This window comes from Curcuma longa, unplaced genomic scaffold (genome assembly GCF_044706935.1).
Source record: "Curcuma longa cultivar G26 ecotype Majalengka, Jawa Barat unplaced genomic scaffold, ITB_CL_G26_1.1 contig_11715, whole genome shotgun sequence".
Lineage (NCBI taxonomy): Eukaryota > Viridiplantae > Streptophyta > Magnoliopsida > Zingiberales > Zingiberaceae > Curcuma > Curcuma longa.
This window is the reverse complement of record NW_027428951.1, coordinates 395-16,815: the sequence shown is the minus strand read 5'-3', so window position 1 is coordinate 16,815 and position 16,421 is coordinate 395. Positions and strand designations below refer to the sequence as shown.

At 37.0% G+C, this 16,421-nt stretch overlaps 1 protein-coding gene across 1 annotated transcript in view; it reads right to left on the bottom strand.

The window, feature by feature from the left end:
- The window catches only part of LOC141815892 (phospholipase D gamma 1-like), a gene marked incomplete at its 5' end in the record, with an annotated part of 50,822 nt that extends 36,395 nt beyond the window's left edge, over nt 1-14,427 (bottom strand). The window contains 7 exon segments of the mRNA XM_074703762.1: nt 1,964-2,111; nt 2,203-2,271; nt 2,352-2,597; nt 10,941-11,135; nt 11,590-11,706; nt 12,879-13,208; nt 13,210-14,427. Of these exon segments, the coding sequence (XP_074559863.1) occupies nt 1,964-2,111; nt 2,203-2,271; nt 2,352-2,597; nt 10,941-11,135; nt 11,590-11,706; nt 12,879-13,208; nt 13,210-14,427 (2,323 nt within the window).
- Nucleotides 14,428-16,421: the final 1,994 nt, after the last annotated feature.

The following is a 16,421-nucleotide window of genomic DNA, read 5'->3' as shown; positions in this document are numbered from 1 at the left end:
GTCCTTGTAATATAGTCAAATAGTTGATTGATCCAGTAAATAAAATTTATCTTGTTATTCATTATAATATAAAATAGATAATTGCAAACTCTAAAATTTGAATGATATCAAAAATAATAGAGATAAGTAATACTATAAACATGCATGTGTACATACACTTTAATCTTTATATGTTCAAATTAAAAACTAAACGAATACATCATAATTGATTCTTAGATAGCTTCATACACGGCATTGTTAATGTACGGTACTATTCATGAGTGTTGTTCATGAATGTTGAAAAGTAGAGCTCACTAGCGATCAAGTTTAATCTTTACATGTTCAAACTAAAATCTAAACAAATAAGGTCATAATTGATTCTTAGACAACTTTGTAGACAACGTTGTTCATGACTATTGCTCGTGAATGTTCATGAACCACACTAGCAATCAAGTTTGTTTATTGTATTATATATTTTTAATATTGAACGAACATAAACAAGCACTTATTAAGTCGAGTAGCAATCTTATTTATTAATATTATATAAATTTAAAAGCCTAAACCCATGGCAAGAATTAAAAAAAAAAAGGCAGCCCGGTGCACAATGCTCCTGCCAATGCGGATCCCGAGGAAGGGGTTTATTGTATGCAGCTTTATCCTGCTTTACAAAAAGTTATTTCCAAGACTCGAACCCGTGACCTTTAGATCACATGGCAAGAATAAATAAATAAATAAATAATACCGAATTGAGTATGCCTATCATTTAGCGCCTCAAGTTCCACAAATAATCTGTTATTTTATTGACACTTCTTGGTTTCTTTTACGTTGAATCTAAAAAGCTCCAAGTCGCATATGGACAAGTGTAGTGGTTCATTATATAATCATAAATTGTTGTCTTTCCTGATTGCAAGCTTAAGCATTTGGAATAAATTGTTAGCCAATCAACTTTAGTGTGGTAATAAAGTAGGGGGTCTAAGGTTCAATCACACCTATCTTAAAAGAATATAAAGGCTCGTACATGTTGAAGTTAAAAGGCTCCATGCCAATTGGTCCCACATGGACAAATGAGATGGCCCTAAATATAAGTTGGCATCTTTCCTAATGGCTCAAGCTTTTAGGATAATCATCTACTCCAAATGCCTCAAGAATGTTTTGGGACCATTCTGTTAGGTGGTCAAAAATATAAAGAGAGGAGGTTGGAGTGTGAATATTGTTTAATTCTTCAATTAATATTTAAGATCTTGCTAATGACTTAACAAGGTTAAACAACACAAACAATGCAGCGAAAATTAAAAAAAAAATGAAAAGGTCAAACACTAACAAGGGTGAAAAGATCAATTGCATTGTGTAAATGAAGTGTTGTATAACAAGGGTGACATAAACATAAGCTTGATGTATAGTAAGCCAATCAATTCAAATGAGGTCCCACATTTAGAAGTTTTACAATGTCTTCATAGTTTGAACTCTTTTGTACATAAATCTTTTATTTTTGTTTAGTTATGGGTACAACAACACCAACCAAAGGTATAATTCTCTTCATATAAATTTGTCTAGGTTACGATTATGAAGTTCAAACATTCAGAGTTCTAGAATAGAAGAATGGCGAAGTAGTTGAAGAACTTGTTATCCCAGGATCGAAGATAGATAGAATTCATTAGGAAGACTGAAGAGGACCAAAAAACTTAAGGAAAAAATTATCACTAGAAAAGCTAGGGAACAAATAATTGGTGTAGTAAAAAATTTTCCCATCATTTCATATCTCGGAAACTTGTAACTAATTAGTAGTTTGTTGAGGTAAACTTGATACCTTGAAGAACGTCAGTGTAACAACAACTCTTGCATGAAGATAATTAGGATAATAGGAAAAAAACAACAATGCCCATAATCATCTCAACAGAGAAGCGAGTTTCCCTTAATGCAACAAATGTCAAGGGCAGATGGCCAATAAATATACTAAAAAAAAAAAAAAAAGGTTCATGCTCACCTAAGTTCTTATTTGAATCCCAGCTGAATGAAGAACCCAGAAAATACTGATTCTCAATGTAAATGAAGTGTTGTGCAGCTCGGATGGCATGAACATAAGCTTGATGTATACTCATATCAATCAATACATTTTTCCCACAAACAAGGTTCTGAAAATGAAAGTTTTCGGGTTTACTTTAACTTACAACAAGAACTGTTAACTATTAAAATTGCAATAATAAGACGTATGTGGATGTATACCTTATTGGAAGCATCGCTTGGATCTTTTGGGAAACCTTTTGCTGAATTTGAATCAATTGACCGAAAAATCTGAAATTTTTTAGCAATATAGTTCTAAAATTTATGGCACATAAATATGTCAAGAACTAAAAGTTCTAAGATAATTCTACCTGAACGTGCCAAGTCTCAGGATCATTATCATTCCTGTATATTGTATCATCAATCCCTATAATATCTGGAATTCTGTCAATACTGAGCAATGAGTCATCTGATTTCTTTAACTTTTTGATCCCATGATGCTTTGCAGCTTTTAACCAACGCTCTTCAAAATTTTGCAGAACATCATAAGCTGCTGGACCATCAATTCTGCAGTGCATATCATGCCATGGTTCTCTAGGACCACTCTCATCATAGTTCTACAAGGAATATTTGTTAGAACAGAAGCTTATTTTCAAATAATTATGCAAACAAGCTAGACTCCAGTTAAAAGAATAGGGAAATTAGCTTGCTTGGTATAATTTGTCAGATTCATTTTTTGAAGAAAAAAATGTGACGAGTTAAACACAAAATGGAAGAGTTTTCAGTATTTATGAAAAGAAGGACAAGGACATAATATCATATTGAGAAATCATATATAATGAAAACAAGGACATACTGGTTCATCAAAATCCATAATAATGAGATAGTTCATGATATGATTTGCATGCTGACGAGGAGGCAAGCTTTGGCAAAAAGATACATCTTTTCACCTTGGTAACAAAGGTTCATACCAAATCATGTGCAGTGGCCCTCTCACACCTCATCAGAAAGAATCATGTGTGTCATACAAATTCAGTTTTCTTCCTATTTTTAATGCTATATTATGCATACAAAATGTCAATCAAGTTGCTTCTTATGTAGATAATGGTGAATCAGTGTGTGCTTGGATCATGTGACAGTAATTAGAAATTGTTATGTTATGCAGATGTAAACACTCTTAGTAGTAGGCAACTATTGTAACTCATATGTTGATTAATAATATACATAGGTAGTGAGGACTAAGGTTAAGATTAACTAGGGTAATTAACCCTAATTTTTCTCATAAAAGGGTATCAGAGCTAGGTTGACAACAGAATCTAATGGAATCTGTACTGTGCCTAATTCCTCGCGAGGTCTTGCTCTAAGATTGAGCATCAACAAGACCTCACTGCTTAACACCTTCACATCATCTACCTCCAAGCACCTCCAAATTGCATCTTATAAGAAATGGCCAATTAAAACATTGACAATGACACAAGTCAACCAAATTGCATCTGCTCCTCTCCCTTCTATAACAACGCACACAACATCAACTTGCTCTTCTCTCATTTTCTTTCTTTTTGAATTGAAAACTACCATTGACTTCTTGTCAATCATGCCACCCAACTTCCCTACTGAGAACATCGAACTCAAGTATAAATAGGATCAGGAATCCATGATCTTTTTTAGCTAGGCTCTGCTAATCTCGTTGATCACACCTGCTTCAATACTAAAGAAACCATAATTGTTGTCCTTCACCAAGAGTGTAAAATAGCAAGCTCAACTTTGAGCTCCTACTTCTTCACGAGAGCTCATTTATCCTCCGTCTTTCTCTTATTTGGCTCAACCTTAGCTCTTTGGCAAAGCGACTAAGGTCGAGGAGAAAATCTCCATCACCCTTAGCAGTGTTTCACTACTCTATGTGACGTAAGCTCTTCACATGATCTTTGATTGCTTTAGTAATATAGTTAATGTAGAAGAAATAAAAAAACATACAATGTTGTATTTATTATGTTTGATTCCTCAACTATATCCCCAATACCTCTACCACCTAGGTTTTGAGTACTTTTGGTTCATTGATGATTATAGCTAAAAAACTAAATTAGAATAGATATTCTTTAAAGGGCACAATGATTAGAGTTTGGTTTGTGGGTCAAAGTCAACTAGAAAATTTCACCATTTGAGCTATCGAGATTCTTGAGTCCACTAGAGCTATATAAGAGTGAATTGATGCCTAAATACTTGCCCTTATTTAATAGTTCATTGGTCGTAGCTTGCTAAGCATTTTCAAATGTTTCTTTTCCTGCTATGGGCCTTGGACAGAAGCTGGAGACTTGTATACAAGGAAATGATATGATTCATAATCTCTTCCATTTGTGCCCATAAAACATTGAGATGACCACTCACATCTATCAATTTTAAGCTTTTGCGACTAACTTTAAAAATATCTTCTAGATTACTTTAGATGTCAAAGTTATGTAGGATCACTAGAAAAAGCTACCCATCCTTTTACATCGGTTGTCCTGAGTTAGATATGATGAAGACTCATATTTTGGCATACTCTTCAATTTCACATCTACCGGACATGTACACTATGAACTTCTACAACCATCCCACCATCATTTAATCCTACAATGGATTGATTTATGTCAGCTAATAACATGGTGATTTAGGCAGCTAATAACAAGGTTGTGGCAATTGTGCTAGTGGGTGAGGAAAGTCATTTTTTGATTATGGAAAATTTTGGCATGTGAGGGATATGCTTCTCTCTCCATGGCTTATCTACCTAACCACCCTTTTTGAACAACTTGTGTGACCTAGTCATATACAAGTTTCCAAAAGAGTCCATCAACTTGGTTTATTTCCACTATTGTAGTTCCTACCAAAAAGTATTTGCACATACTCTAATTATAGGTTGTAGTTAGTGTCCTTTCTCATTCAATTCCTCTCTAGCCATGGAAGTATATATACTATTGTTTATCCCCTATACTTAGATTATCCTAGGTTCTAGATTTGAAAGCCTGTAAAGCACATTTCTAATAGAACCCATGACTCTCAGCTCTAACACTACCAACATGTCCATTCAATGTCACAACAGTCGATCAGTTTCATTCATAGGTTAAGGGCAATGGATATCTTTGTTCGTTTCATCTTTTGTATCTTATATCTTGAATTTATTATTCTATTAATAAGTTTACTAAATCTCTAAGCTATTTTATGACATTTAATATCACCTTTATTTTCACTCTTGTTTTGAGGACAAACAAGGTGATTAATTTGCAATATAAGTCTCACATACTACACATTTGTCTAGGTTATCCTAGTCTTTAATATTTAAAATAAATGGTTTCTAGTTTATTTAGTCTTTAATCACTTGAGTGTGTCATATTAATTTGGGAAATATAGTTGGTTGGCATTCTCTAATAGTGTCATAGCGTACCTTTGCACATCTACATAGGTTCATTTAAATGTTTGATGTCCATATCATGTCAATTCTACTCTTAAGCTCAAATATTTTGTAATATATAATTAAATGATGGTTTTTCTTAATAAAAATATTCTGAATTTTTCTCAATATTTTTCTCTCTAGTTGAAATCGAATTTGATATGCCTATTAAATTTTTTAGAGATAATACTATTGTACTTCTCCTATACTTTTTAGTCATTTCTTTCTTATGTTAGTATGCTCTACCAACCTTCTTATCACCTCCACACTCTCACCAACATATGGTATCATCGACCGTATCTACAGCATATGTCAGTCTTTCATGTGGACGTCCAAGCACCCTCCAGTGTCTTAGGTGGATATGTGTAAACCAAAAGGTGAGGGCGGCATGGGATTCGAGACTTATGGGTGTTAAACCTAACCCTCTTGGCTAGGGTTCTCGGGAAGATTTAGGAGGAGGATGCATTATGGATCAAGTGAGCACATCATACCTACTTGAGTCACATTGATTTGTGGACCTGCCGGGCAGCTCATTCAAATCCCTCGTTGATCAAGCCTTTACTACACATACGAGATCTCATCCTTGAGGCTACTAGGTCACCTGAGGATGCTAGACAGAGAGTGGAAGAGTGATTTGCAGAGGATGGCAGAGTCTCCCGGGCTTCTGATTTTTTAAAACGTCCTAGTCTCAGGGTGCCATAGGCCTGGACAGTGTGTCAGTCTTATGTTCAGCCAAGTCATGCGGCCGCTTTATGGATGTTGGCACAACAAAGGCTCCCCACCAGAGACCGATAGGAGTATCAGAAGGATCGACAATGCACTTTTTGCCGACAGGTGCAGGAGACACAAGAGCATCTGTTCTTTCAGTGCCCCCTATTGCGGACCTATGGAGGAGAATTCGAAATTGGCTTCATATGCGTCTAGAGATGTCCACCTATTAGAGGACGATCCATGTCTTCGGACGGCATTATAGAGGGAGTAGGATGGTGATAAAAGCTTGTCATTTGGCTTTGTCATCACTGATACATTATGTGTAGAGGGCTCGAAATCGTAATTTTTTGTGAAGGTCAATTAGATGTTGAGAGGATATTCAGAGCATGCAAATACATGTATACAAGTCTTTAGGTATCTATTCAGATCTGATACTACATCAGATATGAATAGACCTAAAACCTCATTTTGTACATTTTGGGTACATGATATACCACTTTTACTTATCAAAAAAAAAAGAATTAATGTTTAGTTGAGACCAAGGTTTAAAATATCGACTGGTGCTAGAGTTTCGATTTTTGAAAAGAATAATACAATTTTACTACCATATCACGTCGTGTTGGTATCGTTTTGGTACTTAATCAATTGAATTAATAATAATATAATTAATTTTATTCTATTTTAACTTTTTAGATAACTAATTAAACTAAATGAAATTAATATTTTGAATTTATAATCGAGTGAAAGTTACTTTAGGGTGAAATAAAGCTTATCAATTAGATATGGTGATTAAGATCAAGTAGGTTCAAATCAGACTCAATTTAAATTTATTTTAATCTATTTAAAACTAAACCAAATTTATATGTAGAATAGATATTTAACTAGGATAATCGTATTTTTATAAGATTAGGAATTATTTAGTTATTTTTCTTTCTTCCTCTCAGTTCACCTAGTAGCCTCATGTCATCCCATGCCTTGCAATTTGATTTATCCAGTGGTCACCCATATTTTCTCACAGTTCGCAACCACCCACGACCGCCACAATCGCCCACAATCCAAATCCCTTATTGTGCCCACCACTTGCGATAGCAACACTCAGCAACCGTGACCTCTCTCTCTCCAATAACTTTTTTCCCTCCTCTTCTTCTTCTATCCTTTCATCTTTCTTCTTTACTTCTTTTTTCCCTCTCCTATCTTTCCTTCCCAACCTTCACTTTTGGTGCTGATGTTGAGCTTCCACATGCGAATCAGCAGTGGAACGATAAATTTTGTTCGTGCCAACCGACACAGGTTGGCGTTACAAACACTAGTTGAGACTGCTCATATGCTACTTTTAGATATACATGTTTATTTTTCCTTTTAGAATGATACACTTCTCACCATATGTTATATCCACACTTTCATAGTTTTCTTTCCTCAAGATGTTATACTCCATAAGTATTTGGTTGTGTTTTCTTTGTCCATCTAGTCTCTTAGATAAAATAAGTAATCCATGCAATTCATCAAGTATGTCTTTCTTGGCTATTCTCATCCTTGGAAGAGCTACCATAGTACTCTCCCGAGACACATCATGCTCATTAAATTGAGTTCATTCATCAACTCTTCACCCTCTCTATTTGAGACAATCAAATGTATAATTAAAGATAGAGACATGAGCAAGCTTTGACACATTTAGGCACTCTTTGTCTCTATGTCACCTATCAATACCATCTTTTGAATTCTACCTCTAAAATATCATTGTTCTTCTCGTTTATTTATCCTATGCTTCTCTATGACTTAAATATTTTTCATTTTTATCTTCTTGAAAGAAATATCTAAGAGACTCTTTTAAATCCCAATTGATGGCAAACTACAAATGATAAGAATTTGTTCTTCTCCTTATAAGGAAGACTTCAATGGGATGTAAGTGGATTGTCACTATGAAATGCTCTTCTGACAACACTATAAGATAGTTTAAAAAGTTTGCTTGGTAGTTAAAGGTTACATTTAAATTTATAGAGCAACTAGCTTGATACTTTCTTTAGTGGGGTGCAAGTGGTTTTTCACTATGAAATACACTCTTGATGACACTATAGGCCAATTAAAAGCTCACTTGGTGACTAAAAGTTGCACTAATATCACTTATTTGTGCCTTTTCCCCCGATATCTATGCAGGCTTTCAGGTTTTCGCAGACATATACGTCACTGATCCTTTATTCGGGAGGATATTCTAGGAGGTACAAGATGGTCACCGTCATGATTTTATTTTGCATAATAATTATCTATTTCATGGATTACAGTTGTGTGTTCTAGATTATTCATTGAGGTAGCAGATTATCAGTGAGTTTTATAATGAGGGTCACTTTAGTCGTGATAAAACACTGACCCTCATCTCTGTGGATTTTTATTAGCCCAAGTTGACCAGTGGCATTGCTCACTTTGTAGACCGATATTATGTATGCCAACGATCTAAGGGAATTCTAACCAATGTTGGCTTGTATACTCCTCTACCTTTTCCTGAAGCTCCTTGTTTGATGTCAGCATGGATTTTGTGTTGGGTTTACCCCACACCGAACAAACTTCAAATTTTGTTCTAGTTGTGGTTGACAAATTTTCTAAGACGACACATTTTATTGCTTGCGAGAAGACTATGGATGTTGTCCAGATTGCTCATCTTTACTTCAAGGAGATCGTGCATTTACATGGCGTTCCTAGATCTATAACTTCATATCATAATACAAAGTTCATCAATCAATTCTGAAAGAGCTTATGGGAGAAACTGGGAACACAGTTGAACTTTAGCAGTGCCTACCACCTGGTCAGACTGAGGTAGTGTATCGGAGTTTAAGCAATCCTCTGAGGTGTCTAACAGGAACTAAACCGAAGCAGTGGGATTTGACATTACGTTAAGCAGAATTTGCTTATGATAGATCAAGAAACAGGATTACAGGTTTGAGTCCTTTTGAAATTGTCTATGGGCGAAACCCATCCGAGCTGGATTTGGCCCTTGTCCCCTGTATAGGACGATTTTGTCCTAAAGCAGAAGAGATGACAGAGTATCTTCGGGGCATTCAGGAGCAAGTGAAACTCGTTATTTATGAAAGCAATACCAAGTATAAGACTTGAGTCAACAATCATTGTCATCAGGTACTTTTTGATGTTAGTGATTATATTTGGGCACTATTGACTCGTGATTGTTTTTCAACTGGCGAGTATAATAAACTTAAAGATTGAAAGATTGGATAATATGAGATACTGCAGAAGATCAATAATAATGCATACAGGTTGCGCCTTCCAAGTCACTTGAAGACTTCTAACGTATTTAATGTGAAGCACTTAAGTCCGTGTTCGGTGGATGCTGATGTACTTCTATAAACTCAAGGACGAGTTCTTTTCAACTTAGAGCGACTGATGCAGGGGTAATGTATGAGGAGTCGAACTTCAACAGATCATAACTTTTGACTCGGATATCAAAATGAGGTACGATCGATTGCTAATTGAAGCTTTTTCAGAGATCTTTATTCGGTATAGGGTAAAACCCGTACTGACCCACTTTCGGATCCATCCGACAACGTTTAATATCTTTTCCGAGACTCTGAATATATGTTTTACTATATATAGTAATTTTTTATTTTTTGGGTTTTAGGGTATTTTTGACTTTTTCAAGTTAGGATTTGGTTTACGGGTCTATTTATATGCATGTTTAGCTATTTTCGACTAACTTTTGATGATTGAATAAAATTTTCTTTTTCACCAAAAACCCTAGAGACGACGCTATCGCGCCTTTTCTTTGTTTTTTCCAACTTCTCGTACATGTTTTTTTATAAATCTCCTCTAATCTTCCATCTCTAGAATAATCGTTATTCTGTTCGGCGTCATTTAGTAATTTCAAATTTGCTAATGGTAATCCAACAAATCATTAATTCTGTATGTCAATAATAATTGTTTATCATAACTATCAGATGGCATTTAACAGATGTCTTTGTCAAACTTACTAAGCAAGAAAAACAATAGAGTAATTATTAATATAAGAAGGTTATTCACTAAACGTTCATCAAAATGTAATCAGAGAGACTATTTCCCATTAGTATAATGTGTGGCAATTTCAAGTTACCATACAACCAAGAACAAAGGTTATCTATCTTTCAAGTCTACAACAGCAATCACAAAATAATGCTTCAGATCAAGCTAGCACATTTGTTTCAGATTTATCAAAATTGAAAACAAACTCATAAAAATACAAGGAAAAACTTAATTATGAAGATTGTTGGTGCTTTTTACTGGCTTTGAATGGACAATAATCAAACAACAATCTAACAATTTTAAATTAATGTAAGGACAAGAAACATACATAAGATTGGTTGATCTGTGTTGAATATTTTGCTAGGAAACCTTGAGGTCAGAGAAATCCAAAAATCATTATATTTCTATTCAACTACTTGTGAAATGAATTATCAAATATCAATTAATCATTTCAGTTCTGTGTGAAATGAATTATCAAATATCAATTAATCATTTCAGTTCTGGCATTCCAAATATCAACCAATCAATTAACCACATCTTTTATATGTTCCTATGCTCCAAAACCTTAGTAAGTGGCTTGAGTCATTGATCAGATGACAGAGAAATTTACATGATATATGGATTATGGAGTATGGATCAACAAAACCATAATTTCAAATATGCATACTATTTTTTATCACATCATTAAATGTCACATTTTGAGATGTATATATATTCAATAGGAGAAAACTAATACAAAAAGAATGAAACATAAGGCAACAAGAACAGAATTTCAGCAGAAAAATGATTGAGACTATCAAAATAAGGCACATTAGATAGTTACCACAAAATTAGGATTGTGATAGTCATCCTTATGCACTGTTTGCAGCGTCCTAAAGATGGGATGCTCAGGAGTGTCATAACGGCCACCACATAAGTCAAGGCCTCCAATAAAAGCTACTATTTTTCTTCTGTTATCACCAGCATCAGCATCTACAACAACTTGTTTCTGATGATGGGTATAGATAGTTCCTGTTTCCTGATACCAGAGAAGTAAAACAATAATACACTGCGTAGAGACCACTACCTAGAATGATATTTTTCACATAATTCATACTGAACTGTATTCAAATATTTTTTTAGTCTGAACTGTATCCAAATATTTGTAGTAGATATAACTGAGTCATGTAGATATTGCCTTGTTCTGCAATACTGTGCTAAATGAGCAAGCTAAACTTTGGCTTATGTTGACAACCATAAGGAAAACAAACTAGCACAGCCTGTTGAACATGTCATGCTAAAATGGATTATTCATAAAAAACTTGTTATCCCTTGACTAAAATAAGAATTTCAATGCTTAACATATTTAACTACTGCGACTATAAGCCAACATTGAGATGCTGAAATAACATATGAAGAATTTGAGGAGAGTAGACCTGATGATGAGTAATTCATGCAATGACAAACACAATATGTCCATGAACAGTACTAACATGTTGTTTCACAAAACTGTGTTTTTTGCCAGCTGAACGAGGACAAAGCAAAACTTGCACCGTAGAGTGCTTGAAAAAGCGGCGAGTCTCTTCATCACGAGTTCCCATCACCCCATCCTGCATTTAAGTATTGATTCATAAATGTATTAACTGAAATGGTCAAATGCTTATAGAAAGGACAGAAGCTTCACTCTGCTGGTTTGCAGTGCTGAGAGATGATATGTTCGAAAATGTCAACCAACAAACAAGTAGGAATTGAAAATGTTTCTAATGGACCTATATCATTAGCACTTCTTGAGCATTGTGTTTTGCATCAAGAACAATTACTAAGTGAAGTGGGTAGCTCCAATTGAAAGAGAGACAAAAGGTTGGGGTTCCTCACAGCTTATTTTGAAACAAGATGCAAAATCTTATCCCCAGTGCATAACACTTTGGCCTTGTAGTTGCATGAAAATTTTATTCACAATATATATTTTAATTCTCACAAGTGGATGTCAGAAAACTTTTCTGCTCATATAGGAATAAAAATGTACTGAAAAACTCATGGTATGGTATTCTAAATCTTGGATGGCACACAGGTCAACTATTTACAATAGAATATTCTATTTTGAAAGATTTTTGCAGCCATGCCAACTTAGATTAGTAATAACATGTTTGATAACCTGACACATCTTGCATGAATGCGAGAAGTGGAGGCTGGAAGCATATTACATTTTTTGATTCCATAAAGTAAAAGAAAAAGTAGGTTTACACATATGGTAAAGTTATCAAAATGCATGAGTTTCCTAAACATTTTAGAGTAAGAAACATAGAACAAGCCTACAGAATATCATTTTCCTTATAAATAACAGGGTACTGTTTTATTTTGTATTATAAGGTAGTAACTTGCTAACAATAGTGCTTCATGTGGGTTAGTGTTTAACAATTTGTCAATAATTCTGACTTATGTGATATTTTTGGTGGGTTGATGCATAAAAGAACCTAAACTCTCCAGAATCAAATCCTTGAGAATCATCTAATCACATGGCAATGGCATTTGATACCAAAATCATCCAAATTGTGGACAAATTTCTCAAGGAAAATGCAAACAGAATAGCTATATACATACATGTGCGTGTGTGTGCGCACGCTGAAATAAGAGAATTCTACACATTTTTATTGGATTTGTTGCAGTTAAGTTCCATTGCAATAGACTATGCAGAAAATTCAACAGGCTTTATCAATCAGAAATATCAAAAGCATACGACTTTGTATAAGCGGCAAAGGGGAAAACATAAGGAGAAGTTTACTGTTCGATAACCCAAGATGCTTCTGGATGTTGGATCGTCCCATACGAGAAGTAAAACTCTTACCCCTTCCTGTGATTTTAACTTCAATAAATCCCCTAATATAGGAGACGGTGAATTGCCTGAATCTCTTACTAGACGAACAGTATGGTAAACTGACCAACCGCCAATGTAAATCAAACGGCGAGCATTGCTTATTGCATCAAAAATGTCATGCCAACACTTCCCATGCTGGTACTGCATCCCATTTCCCAGCCGAAGGTCCGGGAGGCAACCATCAGGAACATGAGCATCTTGATAAAGTGTGACATTTCCCCCCTTTCTGAGAGGGAAAGTAGGTATTCGGCACCCCCCAATACTCGGGGTCAGTACCCCCTCCATGATGATAAATGCTAAGCCTATTCATCGGAATGTACTGGATTGACAGTCTCAGAAAAGCGCCAGGTTTGCATTGCTTTCCGTTGGTACCAAGAATTGGGAAAGCCCCTTCAACCTTCTCACCAGAGTAAATTTGTTCTGTTGGGATGTAAACAGAGCCTATAAGCTGCGCTCCGACAACGTCGCTGTCTTTGACGACGAACTCAATTTCCGCGGCGGGGTGAGCCACCGGAACGTTGAAATGTTGCATCCAGGCAGGGTTCTCGCTATTGCTAACCACATAGGTTCGGCCAATCGCTGCATCGCACAACATTATTGACACATAAGGGTCGCTGGTTATGGGCACCTGATCCACCTTACCAGTTAAGCTATTGGTGATCCTCGCACCAAGCATGTCCCCCAACGTCTTGTGGAATAAGTCCATGTTGGGGAGGTTCATGGCCTCATACACCCATATGTCGAGGCTCCCGTGGAGCAGTAGCACCTTGAGGGACGTGTTGCCCTTCGGCTTTCCTTCGTACGGTACGATCGCTCCGCTCTCTGGCTCGCTGCCCGACGCAGACAAGGGCACGATCGCCTCGTGTCCAGCGAACGGAACGATTGCCCCGAACCCAGCGAACGGCACGATAGCCCCAGGCCCAGCGAACGGCACGATGGCCCCGGGCCCAGCGAGCGGCACGATCGCTTCCTCGCCGGCGGGGTTCTCTGGCGGAGGGGAACCGAGCGGCTTGTCCGAGGAAGGCTGGTAGTGGTAGTCGTAACTATCCTTCCGGCGATGGGATGGGAGAGATGGCGTGAGCGAGGGAGGATCAGAGAGGCGAATGTTGTGAGGAAGATGATTAACCGGAAGGAGCCCTTCATTAACCGGAGGAGGAGGAGGCGGAGGAAGAGGAGGATCAGAGAGGCGAATGTTGTGAGGAAGATGATTAACCGGCTGGATCGACAGCGAGGAGCAGGAGGAGGAGGAGGTTTGTGCTGGAAGGAGCCCTTCATTTCCAACAGAGTGGGCCGGATCAGCAGCGGAAAAAGGATCATAGGGAAAAGGACGGAGATAGGCGTAGGGCTGGGGCTGAGGTAATAAGAAGGTACCGTAATGGTAGTTCGGCGGCGGCTGCGGCAGCGGCGGAGGATAGAACGCCACCGGTTGTGCGGAGAGATTGAATTGGAAGGCCGGCTGTGGAAAGGGAGCGTAGAGTTGGGGAGGAGACGGGAAGACGGGTTGATAAGGAGAGGGGATATTGGAAGGCAGAGGATAGGGAATGGGGTAGGTGTAGACTGGCGGTGGCGGTGGCGGTGGCGCCGGCGCCGGCGCCGGCGGTGGAGGAGGAGGAAGAGTAGGAGGGGGATATTCATATGGGTTGGCCATGGATGCTGCTTCTTCTTCTTCTTCCGATCTCTGTAATTTAGGATGCTCTGTTGTTGGAGAGAAGAGAGAGGAGATCCATATCCAACGGAAGTCCCTGAACAAGAGGAAACGTGAAATGGAGGGAGAGAAGGAGCATGCGTTTACGTTCGTGAGTTTTTGTCTCCCTTCTCGTTATTTTATAGTTGGGGAAATTTTTATTTTACTCCAGAATTTATTTATTTTTAAATATGTCCTTTAGAGTTTTGAGACCAAAGAACGCACTTAAATTTATGATTTTCCCAACGGATGTATTATGTTTTCTTCCATATTTATCAAATAATATATCTCTTTCTCAAAATATCCTTTCTATAAAAAATTATTAAAAAATTCTTTCACCACACACAATAGCCCTGGCCGAGTAACTCAACCACTCATCCTTGATCGAACGATCTGGTCGCATGATGGCCCTAGCCACTCGACCAGAGTCAAGAGGCCTAGCTAGGCGGCTTGGTCGATTGGCCATGGTTATCATGTGGTCGGATCGCTCGACCATGGCCATCATGCGATCGAACCAAAGTCGCAATCGAATTGCTCGACTAAGGCTGCCATGTGGCCAAGTCGAGCAACCAAGTCCAACTAGATTGCCCAACCAAGGTCACCACGTGGTTGAGTCGAGTGGCTAGGTTGAATGTCCAAGGCACTCAGCTAAGACCATCGTATGATTAGGTCACCTAGCAAAGACCATTGCACAATTGAAAAGGTCTATCGTGTGCAGTGGAAGAATTATTTATATTTTTTCTATATTTTTAATAAAAAAAGGTATTTTTGAATAGAAATGTGACATTTTATAAATATGATAGTATGATGAGCCCTTAAGATATGTCAAAATATTATTGATAAGGAGAGCAAAGAAAAAGAGGAAAAAAAGAGAAAGGGTGGAAAGAAGAGAAAAGATGTTCATGGAAAGGACAAAAAACATTTAAAATAAAATTCTCTCTTAGTCCTTACCCTATGTTGCTCTGTTACTTTGATACATCGTATCCAATCTGTTCCATTGTTGGTGTTGAAAGCACCCAGTGAATTTAGAGTTTTGATGTATGACTAAGTATAAAGTTAGTCTGTTTATGAACTAATGATTCTATGTCAAGTGAAACAAATTATTTAACAAGTACGAAGTCCTGATTGAGAACCAGATAATTGACTAAGTCCTAATAAAGTTAAGCAAATGTGAAATTATGGTTAGGAGCCAAGTAATTGACTAAGTTATAATAAAGCTAGGTAAATACAAAATCCTGGTTGGGAACCAGACAATTGGTTAAGTCTTGGTTGAGAACCAAGAACAAAATACCTAGTTGGAAACTAGGCTGAAAAAGTCCAAACATAGTCAGCTAAGAGTTGAAGTCTTGCTAGAGCAAGTCTAAGAGAAATCAACTGAGAGTTGAAGTCTTGACAAATAAGTTCAAATCACACTAGATGGGTCAGTTGGAAGCTGAACATCTAGTCAATATATGTGCATGTGAAATTAAACTTTATATCATACTGATTACGCGTATCAAATGTAAGAAAATAAAGTTCAATGGTTCAAATGACTGGAAGGGAGTGTGGGCGACTCGTTAGAGATAACATTCAACCATTAGAGTCGAGGTCTACCAGGCAACTGGAGCAAGGAATGAGCGACCACAATGTCTAGGCAACCAGTAGAGATGAGATCCAGTGATTCAGGAAAGCATGTCAAAGATAGAAATTGACCTAACTCCTAACGACCGAAGGGAGTCCAGTAGACCGGAACTGTGAATAACATTTATTACTAGATAAACCTTGTA